This window comes from Salvelinus sp. IW2-2015, linkage group LG31 (assembly GCF_002910315.2).
Source record: "Salvelinus sp. IW2-2015 linkage group LG31, ASM291031v2, whole genome shotgun sequence".
Lineage (NCBI taxonomy): Eukaryota > Metazoa > Chordata > Actinopteri > Salmoniformes > Salmonidae > Salvelinus > Salvelinus sp. IW2-2015.
The window spans coordinates 22,029,577-22,044,415 of record NC_036870.1 but is presented as its reverse complement, the minus strand read 5'-3'; the positions used below and the strand labels follow the sequence as shown (position 1 = coordinate 22,044,415).

Sequence of the window (14,839 nt, the reverse complement as noted above, 5' to 3'; positions counted from 1 at the left end):
CTGGTTAGACCCTACCCGAACTGTTCATTCCCTGGTTAGACCCTATCCGAACTGTTCATTCCCTGGTAAGACCCTATCCGAACTGTTCATTCGCTGGTTAGACCCTACCCGAACAGTTCATTCCCTGGTAAGACCCTACCCGAACTGTTCATTCCCTGGTTAGACCCTACCCGAACTGTTCATTCCCTGGTAAGACCCTACCCGAACAGTTCATTCCCTGGTAAGACCCTACCCGAACTGTTCATTCCCTGGTTAGACCCTACCCGAACAGTTCATTCCCTGGTAAGACCCTATCCGAACAGTTCATTCCCTGGTTAGACCCTACCCGAACTGTTCATTCCCTGGTTAGACCCTACCCGAACTGTTCATTCCCTGGTTCGAATCCAGGCTGAATCACATCCGGCTGTGATTGGGAATACCATAGGGCGGTGCACAATTGGCCGAGCGTTTTCCAGGTTTGGCCGAAGTAGGCCATCGTTTGTAAATAATAATTTGTTCTTAACTGACTTGCCTAGTTAAATAAAGATTCAATAAAAAATAATGAAGCTCCCGGCTGCTATCAAATCCACATTGACATTATCCCACCCCTAGTTAGCCAAACCTAACACACCTGCCAATACATTTTCAGCAATATCGCTGGTCTGTCTGTGTGGCGTGCATGCTTGTCTGTCTATCATTCAGTTTGCATAGCCAGTTTAGATCATGATAACTGTCTTGTGGGTAGACAGAAAGACATTCCCCCAAAACCTTCTCAATTAAATGTTAACTGCAAAGTAAGCATATCTGGTCTAATCATGGTTGTTTATATTAATCTGGTGGGCTTTTGTTTTGCAAACTCTGTCATGACATATGCAGCATAAAAACTAGACCAGCACATTCCTCTGTCACAAAATGCTCAATTAAAGGGGTATAACACCCTAAAAAGGATTTTCTGATATGATTTCAGTGTTGACATGGACTCAGAACATCCCATTTCGTTGTTTCTCTATGAATAATTGTAATTTTGAGAGTAAAAAAAATTGATAAATCCCCAAACCAGGCAAAACATTATCACACAGAGACACCCCCACCTCCCTCTTCAAAACATTATCACACAGAGACACCCCCACCTCCCTCTTCAAAACATTATCACACAGAGKCACCCCCACCTCCCTCTTCAAAACATTATCACACAGAGGCACCCCCACGTCCCTCTTCAAAACATTATCACACAGAGGCACCCCCACGTCCCTCTTGAAAACATTATCACACAGAGGCACCCCCACCTCCCTCTTCAAAACATTATCACACAGAGGCACCCCCACCTCCTTCAAAACATTATCACACAGAGACACCTCCACCTCCCTCTTCAAAACATTATCACACACGGTACTCCATCACTCTGTCCTCCATCCTTTCTCTCTATCTCTCTTTTTCTTTCTCTKGCTTTCTCTTTCTGTGTGTCCTCCATCACTCTGTCCTCCATCACTCTGTCCTCCACCCTTCCTCTCTGTATAAGTCTCTCCCATGACTTTAGCTGGATTGGGGAAGTGTCAGTTTCATATTTCAGCCTTAATTTATTGTTTTCAACTTTTGTATTTATGATTCCAGGATCTTTCCAGGAGTTTCTCAGTTCCATGTTTCCAATAACTCTGACAGCACATGAACACAGCATTAACCCTTGTCCCTCTCTCTCGTCCCCCTCCCCATCCCTACAGGTGCACAAGAAGGACAAAAAGTACAAGTGCATGGTGTGCAAGAAGATATTCATGCTGGCGGCCAGCGTGGGGATCCGGCACGGCTCACGGCGCTACGGCGTGTGTGCGGACTGTGCTGACTCCCACCAGGCCACGCAGGGGGGCCTGGAGTCCCTGGAGGTGTTCGTCCGCGAGGATGATGACTTTGAGGGGGAGGAGCCTGACGAGGACATGGCTGAGGAGGGGGAGGAGCCTAACGACAACGACCAATCCAACTTGGAGGGTGACACTAGTGCCGCCCCAGAGGATGACTAGCTCAGATAGAAACAAACAAAAAATAGTTAAAGATTTTTTTACATTTAAATAAAGCTGGTAAACAATCAACAACTCCAAAGTGCTATCAAACCTTGAGGTTTCTTACACGGTTTAGTGTATGAGACAAAGAGAGAAGCTTTGGTAGAGCAGGACTCCAAGATGTACAGATATTCTATGTGTCGCTCTGGGCCTAGTGCTCACTAGAGAAAAATTAAATATTGAAATCAGGTTTATGGTGGTTTTGTTTTGGGGGGGAGGGGGTGTACAGCGTTTTTAGTTGCAATAGACCAATCATCTTAAGAAATATTATTTAATTTATGAAAGAAGTTTTTATGGTCTTATTCAATTCTATAATTTTTTTCTGTTTTGTTGTAAAACTGCTATCAATGAGGTTCAGTTTCAGTTTTTGACTGTACTTTCTGTCAAATCTGTAACTATATTGCTAGGTGCATGTTTTTAGAAGGAAGGACGTCAAAGAAAGGGCATTATTTGCCGACAGGAAGATTTTATGTTTAGATGACCTGAACATTATGATTACTCTTCTATCTTTTCCCTGCACAAATCTTGGAACCAAAAAAATCTGTTTTGTGACTATTTTATCACAGCCATATTTCTGAGTTGAAGTTAAGTGGGCTGTGTTATTGTGCCAAGCAGAAAGCACACCAAGATTTATCAGGAAACAAAAAAAACTACTGAGAGAAAAAAAAGTTGAGCAGAGAAAAATCAAAAAAATATTTAGAAAAAAAGAAGCGAAAGTACAAGAGGAAATGTTATTAGCTAGCTTTATACAAATCACAGCACCACACAGTAACACTTTATAAAGCATTTTGACATTCACTTAAAGCTTGAATTTTGCCAAATGACAGAAATGTTTGGTGCTGTAATGTTTATGTCGCGAAATACTGGACCTACAGCTGTATATGATGTTTATAATCATAAAGCCTGAAATGACTCAGTTATATATATATATATTAATCAGCTATCTATAGAACACTGTTGTGCTACGGCGCCTATCAGGTATGCTTTGCCATTGTCTTTTTGTATTTAATGCACACACACGCTCACATACCATTTTGTAGAACTACCGGCAGTACTTGTAAACATGATGTAGGGACCTAAGTTAAAAAGATACCTTTATATATATATATATACGTGGTTTATATCAAGTAGTGATATATGATAGATCAATATATATATATATATATATACTTTGAATCACTTGAACGTTGGGTGTTTGGTAGTATTTTAAAGAGTGCAGATATATGAAGTCTGAAAGAGAAACTCCATTTTGAAAAGTAGTAATTTTTACAATCAGTTTATTTAATTTGATAGAAGTATTTTTATTTTGTCTGCCAGGTAGGAAAACACTTTGTTCGATATAAACTAAAGATCTATGATGCGTAACAGACATGCACTTACTACTATTTTGCGTTCATGAAAATCATTTTGTTTTTCAATGTCTTTTCTTGCTTCCCCAAAGTGGGTCTGAATGGAACTATTTTCTCTTTTTCTTAGATGTTTTGTTATTTAATATTATTATATTGGCTCCGAAATGCAATCAAGACTGTTAATTTCTATCTATTTGTCCAAACAAATTGTTTATTAATTATTGTTGAGATAGCCAGGTAATCTCTACAGTATGTAGAGACCTGCTTGTGTATGTAATTGTCAGATAAAAAAAAAAAAAAAAAAAAAACACTTTACCCTAAATGCATATATAGTTTTATTTGTCCTTTTATAATGTATTTTCTTTTCCTTTTTTATTTTATTTAATTAAGCACGTATTTGATAAGAAATATGGATTGTTTGCAGGTTAAAACCTAGGAACAGCAGTTTGTCCAAATGCAGTGGATATATTGAAGTGCTATAATTATACAGAAATGTTTGATCTCCCTGTACTCCAAATGCAAATGTATTTTAAAGAAAGCTCCTATAGAGATATCCTCATCCATGTTCGTAAAATATGATTTACCTTCAAATCACTGGGAGGGATTTTATATATGAAAAAAAAAAGAGATTTAGCTAGTTTATTTTACTTAATGGAACACACTCAGCTGCAGTCGGCTTGTGTAACATCTTGGCCTTGTGTTGTGTCATACTGGGTCGCCTTCAGAAGGCACTGTACTTGTCCAATATATATATATATTTTTTAAATTTGTTTTAGTTTTCCATTGCAACATGTGTCGTTACGGTGTGCCCTAATGAACACGTCCCTAACCTTCCACTCTATCTGGTCACACTTGTGCTCGTCCATCAAACTATCCTGTTTCTCTTTTACTGTACAACGGATGATCTCAAGATGGCGTATTGTTTGAGATGTTATTATGCTGTACTGTAAAGGACAAATCAAGTAAAACACTACTACAGAAACAGGGTTTTTTTCTTTTTTCGGCTGTATTTTTTTTTAACGATGTTTTAAATTGTTTATTTTTCAACTCTTTCTTCAAACTACAGCGATGCAAAACCAATGGGCCTTTCCTGGGCTCAACCCTGAACACAAAACAAGTCAGGTTACTCTTTTTACATTTTTTTCTCAAGGTTTTCAAAAATGAATTACATTCTCCTTTTTCTGTTTCAATTGTACTACTGTTCCTCTATAATACATATTCAAAATAAAACGCTTAAACTTGATCTGTGGTTAATTTATTTCAGATTTTTTTTAGCACTTCACGTTCTATTCTTTACCCATTTTTGATTACTCAGTCCTTATCTATGCTGTGTTTACACAGGGAAAAGAACAGGTCATTACTCAGTCCTTATCTATGCTGTGTTTACACGGGGAAAAGACAGGTATTACTCATGTCCTTATCTATGCTGTGTTTACACGGGAAAGAACAGGTATTACTCAGTCCTTATCTTATGCTGTGTTTACACGGGAAAGAAACAGGTATTACTCAGTCCTTATCTATGCTGTGTTTACAAGGGAAAGAACAGGTATACTCAGTCCTTATCTATGCTGTGTTTACACGGGGAAAGAACAGGTATTACTCAGTCCTTATCTATGCTGTGTTTACACGGGAAAAACAGGTATTACTCAGTCCTTATCTATGCTGTGTTTACATGGGGAAAGAACAGGTATTACTCAGTCCTTATCTATGCTGTGTTTACAGGAGAAAAGAACAGGTATTACTCAGTCCTTATCTATGCTGTGTTACACGGAAGAAAGAACAGGTATTACTCAGTCCTTATCTATGCTGTGTTTACACGGGGAAAGAACAGGTATTACTCAGTCCTTATCTATGCTGTGTTTACAGGGGAAAGAACAGGTATTACTCAGTCCTTATCTATGCTGTGTTTACAGGGGAAAGAACAGGTATTACTCAGTCCTTATCTATGCTGTGTTTACATGGGGAAAGAAACAGGTATTACTCAGTCCTTATCTATGCTGTGTTTTACACGGGAGAAAAGAACAGGTATTACTCAGTCCTTTCTATGCTGTGTTTACACGGGGAAAAACAGGTATTACTCAGTCCTTATCTATGCTGTGTTTACACGGGAAAGAACCAGGTATTACTCAGTCCTTATCTCTATGCTGTGTTACACGGGAAAGAACAGTTATTACTCAGTCCTTATCTATGCTGTGTTTACACGGGGAAACAGGTATTACTCAGTCCTTATCTATGCTGTGTTTACACGGGGAAAGAACAGGTTATTACTCAAGATCCTTATCTATGCTGTGTTTACACGGGGAAAGAACAGGTATTACTCAGTCCTTTCTATGCTGTGTTTACAGGGGAAAGAACAGGTATTACCAGTCCTTATCTATGCTGTGTTTACACGGGGGAAAGAACAGGTATTACTTCAGTCCTTATCTATGCTGTGTTTACACGGGGAAAGAACAGGTATTACTCAGTCCTTATCTATGCTGTGTTTACATGGGGAAAGAACAGCTATGGTTCACTATAACCTACAGTCATGATACACTGACCAAAAATATAAATGCAACGTGTGTTGGTCCCATGTTTCATAAGCTGAAATAATAGATCCCAGAAATGTTCCATACGCACAAAAAGCAGATTTCGCTCAAATTTTGTGCACAAATTTGTTCATATCTCTGTTAGTGAGTATTTCTCCTTTGCCAAAATAATCCATCCACCTGACAGGTGTTGCATATCAAGAAGCTGATTAAACAGCATGATCATTACACATGTACACCTCGTGCTGGGAACAATAAAAGGCCACTCTAAAATGTGCAGTTTTGTCACACAGCACAATGCCACAGATGTCTCAAGTTTTGAGGGAGGGTGCAATTGGCATGCTGACTGCAGCAACGTCCACCAGAGAAATTGCCGGATAATTTAATGTTAATTTCTCTACCATAAGCCACCTCCAATGTTGTTTTAGAGAATTTTGCAGTACGTCTAACCGGCCTCAACTGCAGGCCACGTGTATGGCGTTGTGTGGGCAAGCGGTTTGCTAATGTCAACGTTGTGAACACAGTGACTCATGGTGGCGGTGGGGTTATGGTATGGACAAGCATAAGCTACAGACAATGAACACAACTGCATTTAGCAATGGCAATTTGAATTCACAGAGATACCGTGATGAGATCCTGAGGCCCATTGTCGTGCCATTCATCCGCCACCATCACCTCATGTTTCAGCATGATAACACAATTCTGTACACAATTCCTGGAAGCTGAAAATGTACAAGTTCTTCCATGGTCTGCATACTCACCAGACATGTCACGCATTGAGCCTGTTTGGGATGCTCTGGATCGATGTGTACGACAGCGTGTTCCAGTTGCCGCCAATATTCAGCCAATATCCAACTTCGCACAGCCATTGAAGATGAGTGGGACAACATTCCATTATTAAAGTGACTAGTGTTCCATTTTTAAAGTGACTAGTGTTTCATTATTAAAGTGACTAGTGTTCCATTATTAAAGTGACTAGTTTTCCATTATTAAAGTGACTAGTGTTCCATTATTAAAGTGACTAGTTTTCCATTATTAAAGTGACTAGTGTTCCATTATTAAAGTGACTATTGTTTCATTATTAAAGTGACTAGTGTTCCCTTATTATAGTGACTAGTGTTCCCTTATTAAAGTGACTAGTGTTTCATTATTAAAGTGACTAGTGTTCAATTATTAAAGTGACTAGTGTTCCATTATTAAAGGGACTAGTGTTCCCTTATTATAGTGACTAGTGTTCCCTTATTAAAGTGACTAGTGTTTCATTATTAAAGTGACTAGTGTTCCATTATTAAAGTGACTAGTGTTTCATTATTAAAGTGACTAGTGTTTCATTATTAAAGTGACTAGTGTTCCATTATTAAAGTGGCCAGCCTCTATGTGCTAGTGATGGTTATGTAACAGTCTGATGGCCTTGAGATAGAAGCTGTTTTTCAGTCTCTTGGTCTCAGCTTTGATGCACCTGTACTGACCTCGCCTTCTGGATGATAGCGGGGTGAACAGGCAGTGGCTCGGGTGGTTGTTGTCCTTGATGATATTTTTGGCCTTCCTGTGACATTGGGTGCTGTAGGTGTCCTGGAGGGCAGGTAGTTTGCTACCAGTGATGCGTTGGGCAGACAGCACCACCCTCTGGAGAGCCCTGCGGTTGTGGGCGGAGCAGTTGCCGTACCAGGCAATGATACAGCCCGACAGAATGCTCTCAATTGTGCATCTGTAAAAGTTTGTGAGGGTTTTAGTTGACAAGCCAAATTTCTTAAGGCTCCTGAGGTTTAAGAGGTGCTGTTGCGCCTTCTTCACCACACTGTCTGTGTGGTTGGACCATTTCAGTTTGTCGGGTGATGTGTACGCCGAGGAACTTAAGCTTTCCACCTTCTCCACTACTGTCCCGTTGATATGGATAGGGGGATGCTTCCTCTGCTGTTTCCTGAAGTCCACGATCAGTTCCTTTGTTTTGTTGACGTTGGGCGAGAGGTTATTTTCCCGGTACCACACTCACCGGGCCCTCACCTCCTCCCTGTAGGCCGTCTCATCATTGTTGTTTATCAGGCCTACTACTGTTGTGTGGTCTGTAAATGATAAAAGAGAAGTTTATCATAGACAGTCTAACCTAATACACTTAGAGATGCTGCATCATCATAGACCACTGTCTTTTTTGTACAGCCCATCAACCTATACACTGAATGTACAAAACACTCCGTTTTTTTTTTTCCATGACATGGACTGACCAGGTGAATCCAGGTAAAGCTATGATCCCTTATTGATGTCACTTGTTAAAGTGATGAAGGGGAGGAGACAGGTTAAAGAAGGATTTTAAAGTCTTGAGATCATTGAGACTTGGATTGTGTGTGTGCCATTCCGAGGGTAAATGGGCATGCCTTTGAACGGGGTATGGTAGTAGGTGCCAGGTCACACCGGTTTGAGTGTGTCAAGAACTGCAAGGCAGCAGGATTTTTCACACTCAACAGTTTCCTGTATGTATCAAGAATGGTCCACCTCCCAAAGGACATCCAGTCAACTTGACACAACTGTAGGAAGCTTTGGAGTCAACATGGGCCAGCATCCCTGTGGAACGCTTTCAACACCTTGTAGAGTCCATGCCCCAACGAATTGAGGCTGTTCTGAGGGAAAAGGGGGGTGCAACTAAATATTAGAAACGTGTTCCTAATGTGTTGTAGTCAGTGTAAATAAAGGTACAGTCCGCTAACCTATAATAAGTGTACTGCTCTGTCATCTAATATGACTCAATGATGCCATCTAGTGGTTGGGTTGGGCAATAAAACATTCAGTGATGAGATTCTTATTCTCGCCACAAGGTGGGAGCACTTCACCTCATCCTGTGTTACAGCCATAGACGTACAGCAAAGAGATAGCCCAGCTAGATCGCCATGGTTACAGTACTGTAAGTCAACACATCTCTGGCTCCATCAACTCAGCACCGCTAACACTCACAGACACAGGTACAGGTCAGCATGACGTGAAAGGGAGTTTATATCCTGTATCCTTAGATAGCAGTTGGTGTTACACAACATTCAAAGGTAGTTTGGTGGTTATATAGTATAGTGAATCTCTGCAATGAACTCAGCAATAACCTGTTGTTGCGTTTGACAATTAGGCCTACTGTAAGTTACATTACATTAATACGTCAGGCCTACTGTAAGTTACTTTACATTAGTATGTTAGGCCTACTGTAAATTACTTTACATTAGTACGTTAAGCCTGCTGTAAGTTATTTTATCTTAGTACATCAGGCCTACTGTAAATTACTTTACATTAGTACGTTAAGCCTACTGTAAGTTATTTTATAGTACGTTTCTATGCTGCTTTTGTAAGTATGGGTGTTTGTTTATGTGTTCGGTGTGTGTGTGTGTGGGTGTGTGTGTGGGTGTGCGTGCGTGCGTGCGTGCGGGTCTCCATCCATGTCCATCGTTCATCCACGTCCACACAAGCGCACACAGCCAGGGCGGTGGGTTGGAGCCTGGGAACATGCAGAGAGAGGGTCCTGTGTCAATAAGGAACAGTGGTGGGCCACAATGAGGCCTGACTTAGACAACACCGCTGACAGACACCCACACAAAGGAGCCTGAAAGGACTCCCCCGCCATTCTCACACACACCAAAGAATGGGCCAGTGTGTGGCTGTGGTGGCGGGCTGCCCAGGGCTGTTTGATGAGTGTGTGTGTGTGTGTGTGTGTGTGTGTGTGTGTACATATACACACACAAACACCCAAGACGGACGCGGATGGACACACGCATGCACGCACACACGCATGCAAAACACACACACACACACACACACACACAAACACACACACACACACACACACACACTGAACACATAAACAAACACCCATACTTACAAAAGCAACATAAAAATGTCCTCATGTAAAGAAATTTACAGTAGTCTTAATTGTCAAACCCAGCAACAGGTTATTGCTGAGATCATTGCAGGAGTTCACAATAATATATAACCACTAAACTAACTTTGAATGTTGTGTAACACAAACAGTTATCTAAGGATAAATTATAGAAACTCCCCTTCACGTAATGCTGAACTATTTCTGTGTCTGTGTGAGCAGTGCTGAGATGACCAAACCAGAGATGTGTTGACTTACTGTAACCAAGGACCTGTAGCTAGATCTTTGTCCTTGCTGAAAGTCTATGGCTGTAACAGAGGATAAGAGGTGAAGTGCTGCCACCTTGTGGCGGGGATAAAACCTTCATCCCTGAATGATTATTTCCCAACCTGACCACTAGATGGCAGCATTGAGTCTTATACAACTTTCCAATTTGGGTGTAAAGCTTGATTCCTCCCTGACCTTTGACAGCCACATCAAACAACAGTGTAAAGTGTCTTCCTATCACCTCAAGAACATTGCCAAACTCTGTCCCACCCTCACTCAGTCTGATGCAGGGAAGCTGGTCCATGCCTTTATCTCCTCAAGGCTGGACGACTGCAACACACCCTTCACCGGGATCCCTGGCAGGATTCTCTAGAAGCTCCAATACATCCAGAACACCCTCCATCAAAGCATCTCTGCACTGGTTCCTGTCTCATTCAGGATTTAATTCAAAACCCTCCTGCTGACTTTCCAGTGTATTAATGGAAATGCCCCTCCTTATCTCCAATAAACCCTCTCCCTCAATAACCCCACCCGCACCCTAAGGTCAAACAATAGCCTGCTCCTCCATGTCCCCAGGACCAAGCTTCGTCAGGACAGCCAARGTTCATTATGGTGTGTCCTGTCCTTTACATAGAGGTGCAAGACTATAAAGTGATGTGATTAAAAAACATAAAAAAATTAAACAGAGATTAAGTTTAAGCATTATCAAAGTTTTATTTTTAAAATGTATTATAGAGGAACAGTAGTACAATTGAAACAGAAAAAGGAGAATTTAATTTTGAAAAAACATATAAAGAGTAACCTGACTTGTTTTGTGTTTGGGGTTGAGCCCAAGAAAGGCCCATTGGTTTTGCATCACTGTAGTTTGAAAAGAGAGTTGAAAAATACACCTTTTAAAAAAAGCTTGTTTCTGTATTAGTGTTTTGTTTGTTTTGTCCATTATAGTACAGCATAATAAAATCTAAAACAATACATCATCTTGAGATCATCGGTTGTACAGTAAGGGAGTCAAAGGATAGTATAAAAACAAGAAACAGGGTGGTTAGATGAATAAGCACAGGTGTGAACACACACACATATAGACCCAGAGAGGAGAGAGGAAGGCTAGGGTTGTGTTCATTAGGGCACAACGTAGCAACACATTTTGCAACGGAAAACAAAAACCAGTGTTTCTTATTGGACAAGTACAGATAGCATAGCACCTCCCCGTTTCACTTGTTTTCCGTTTTGTGCCTTCTGAACGCAACCAAGACACGACACAAAGCCAGGCCAAGGTTTTAAACACGCTAACTGCAGCGAACTGTGTGTTCCATTAAGTAAAATCAACTAGTTACATTTTTTTTCCTCCCACAGTGATTTGAAGGTAAATCATATTTTACAAACAGGGATGAGAAACTTACTATAGGTTTCCTTTAAATACATTTGCACTTTGAGAAAAGGGAGATCAAACATTTCCGTATAATTTTAGCACTTCAATATATATCCACTGCATATGGACAGAAACTGCTGTTCCTACATTTCAAACAATCCATATTTCTTATAAAATATGTTCTTAATGAAATAAAATGAAAAAGGAAAAGTAAATACATCTTTGTAAAGGACAAATAAAACTATATATGTATCTAGGGTAAAGTGAATGATTATTTTTTTTATAAAAACATTTAAATCTGACGATTACATACACAAGCAAGGATCTACATACTATAGAATTTACCTGGCTTTTTTTTTTAAATACATCATCTCAACAATAATAAACTATTTTGTTTGGACAAACAGATAGAAATTAACAGTCTTGATTGCATTTTGGAGTCAATATAATATTAAATAACAAAATGTTTTAATATTGTTCCATTCAGACCTTCTTTGGGGAAGCAAAAAAAGACAAAATGATTTTCATGAACGCCAAAAAAATAAGTAAGTGCATGTCTATGATGGCCATAGAGCTTCACTTTATATCTAACAAAGTGTTTTCCTACCTGGCAGACAAAATAAAAAGACTTAACAAATTCAATAAAAACTGATTGTAAAAATTTCATCACTTTTGAAAATGGAGTTTCTCTTTCAGACTTCATAAATCACATATTATGATCTATCGGCACTCTTCAAATACCACCTTACACCCAACGTTCAAGTTAATAATAGCATATATATATATAAACTCAGTACCTAACATAAACCATGTATATATATATATATATATATATAAAGTTATCTTCTTAACTTAGGTCCAGTACTGCCGGTAGCTCTATAAAATGGTATGTGAGTGTGTGAGCATTACATAAAAAGACAATAGCACAACAGTGTTCTATAGAGAGCTGATTAATACATATAACTGAGTCATTTCAAGCTTCATGATTAGAAACATCATATACAGCGTAGGTCCAGTATTTTGCGACATAAGCATTACAGCACCAATCATCTCCATCATTTGGCAAAATTCAAGCTTTAAATTAATGTCAAAATGCTTTATAAAGTGTTACTGTGTGGTGCTGTGATTCATACAAAGCTAGCATTTCCCCTCATACTTTCACTTGTTTCTTTTCTGAATCACTTTTTATTTTTTCTCTGCTTTATAAGGAATACAACAAGATTTTGGTAATGAGGCCTTATCTACTTCCCCAGAGTCAGATGAAGTCGTGGATATCATTTTTGTCTCTGTGTCCATTATGAAGGAAGTTAGAGGTACTGTCGAGAGCCAATGCTAACCAGCGTTAGCGCAATGACAGGAATTCTATGGGTATCTGTTAGCAAGTGAGTAGATGCCCATAGACTTCCAGATATTGCACTAAAGCTAGTTAGAGGTAGTTTTGCAAGCCAATACTAACTTCTTTCATACTGGACACAGAGACATAAAAATGGTATCCACGAGTTGAACCGACTCTGGGAATAGATAAAGGTCCTCATTGCCAGAATACCGAAGTATCCCTTTCATTTTCTCTCAGCATTTTTCAGTAGTTTTCTTATTTCCTGCTAAATCTTGGTGTGCGTTCTGCTTGGCACATAGCACAGCCCACTTAAATTAAACTCATAAATATGGCTGTGATAAATTAGTCACAAACAGATTTTTTGGTTCCAAGATTTGTGCATGGAAAAGATAAAAGATAAAATTATAATGTTCAGAACATCTAAACATAAAATCTTCCTGTCGGCAAATAATGCTCTCTTTCTTTGACGTACTTTATTCTAAAACACGCAGCTAACAATATACTTTCAGACTTGACAGAAAGTCCAAATCTGAAAGGAAACTTCTCTGATAACAGTTTACAACAAAACAGAAAAAAAGTATATTTAATAAGACCATAATAACTTCTCTTTCATAAATTAAATAATTAACATTTATTTTAAAGATGATTGGTCTATCGTAACTTAAACCGCTGTATACCACCAACCCCCTCCCCCCAAAAATAAAATACAGCACCATAAACCTGATTTCAATATTTCATTTTTATCTCTTTCTCTAGTAAGCACTAAGCCCAGAGTCTGACACATAGAATATCTGCACATCTTGGAGTCCCTCGCTACCAAAGCTTCTCTTTGTCTCATACACTGAACTGTGTAAATAACCTCAGGGTTTGATAGCACTTTGATTGTTTACCAGCTTTTTTTATTTATAATTCGTCAACTATTTTGTTTCTATCTGAGCAAGTCACTACTCGTTCTCAAGGGCAGCACCAGTGTCGCCCTCCTCCCAGTTGGATTGGTCGTTGTCGTTAGGCTCCTCCCCCTCCTCAGCCATGTCCTCGTCAGGCTCCTCCCCCTCTCCTCCCTCCTCGAAGTCATGGTCTTCACGGGCGAAGCCCTCCAGGGACTCCAGGCCCTCCTGTGTGGCCTGGTGGGAGTCCGCACATGCCACACAAACGCCGTAGCGCCGCGAGCCATGCCGGATCCCCACGCTGGCCGCCAGCATGAAGATCTTTTTACACACCATGCACTTGTACTTCTTGTCCTTTTTGTGCACCTGTAGGGATGGGAAGGGGGGGGGAGAGCGAGACAAAGGTTAATGCTGTGTTCATGTTCTGTCGGAATAATTGGAAACGTGGAAATTAGAAACTCACGCTAAACTCCTGGAATAGTCATAAATTTGCTCTTAACTCAGAAATATGACTGAGAAACTGCCACTACCCAATCCAATATTTCCGACTTTCCTACTTCTGAGGAGTAAATGAATGCAGCAAAAGACATGGAGGACACCTCTACAGCAGAAGAGCGAAGGACAGAGTGATGGAGGAGGAGGGTGGAGGACAGAGTGATGGAGGGGGAGAGAGAGGGGAGAGAGAGGGGGAGGACAGAGTGATGGAGGAGGAGAGCAGGTTCGTGGAGACAGGGGGAGTATTGGTAGGTGTGTGTGTGAGTGATAATGTTTTGAAGAGGGAGGTGGTGTGATTTAAAAACAAGTAATTAAGGAAATCCAAGATGACATGGTTACAAGGACATGGTGTTTAGAGGCAAGCGAGGGTGTCTGAAGGACTCAGGTCCTCTACTCACCAGGGAATGTCAGTACAGTAGCTAAGGGAAGATGAGGGTGTCTGAAGGACTCAGGTCCTCTACTCACCAAAGAATGTGAGTAGCTAGGGGAAGGTGCTGGGTGTTTTAGAGACTGAGGGGGTGTGGAGGTAGACTCAGGTGCAGGGTGTTTTAGGGACTGAGGGGGTGTGGAGGTAGACTCAGGTGCATGGGTGTTTAGGACTGAGGGGTGGTGGAGGTAGACTCAGGTGCAGGGTGTTTAGGGAGATGGGGGGTGTGGAGGTAGACTCAGGTGCTGGGTGTTTTTAGGGACTGAGGGGGTGTGGAGGTAGACTGCAGGTGGCGGGGTGT

General features: G+C 40.4%; 2 protein-coding genes across 2 annotated transcripts in view; one reads left to right on the top strand and one right to left on the bottom strand.

Moving 5' to 3' along the window:
• LOC111955761 (zinc finger and BTB domain-containing protein 10-like) overlaps nucleotides 1-4,622 on the top strand; it is a 20,341-nt gene extending 15,719 nt beyond the window's left edge. Inside the window, exon 4 of the mRNA XM_070436392.1 lies at nucleotides 1,591-4,622. Within this exon, the coding sequence (XP_070292493.1) occupies nucleotides 1,591-1,991 (401 nt within the window). The 3' untranslated portion in view covers nucleotides 1,992-4,622. The remainder of the gene's footprint in view (nucleotides 1-1,590) is intronic.
• Nucleotides 4,623-10,718: 6,096 nt separating this feature from the next.
• The window catches only part of zbtb10 (zinc finger and BTB domain containing 10), a 22,647-nt gene continuing 18,526 nt past the window's right edge, over nucleotides 10,719-14,839 (bottom strand). The window contains 1 exon segment of the mRNA XM_023976142.2: nucleotides 10,719-13,982. Within this exon segment, the coding sequence (XP_023831910.1) occupies nucleotides 13,674-13,982 (309 nt within the window). The 3' untranslated portion in view covers nucleotides 10,719-13,673.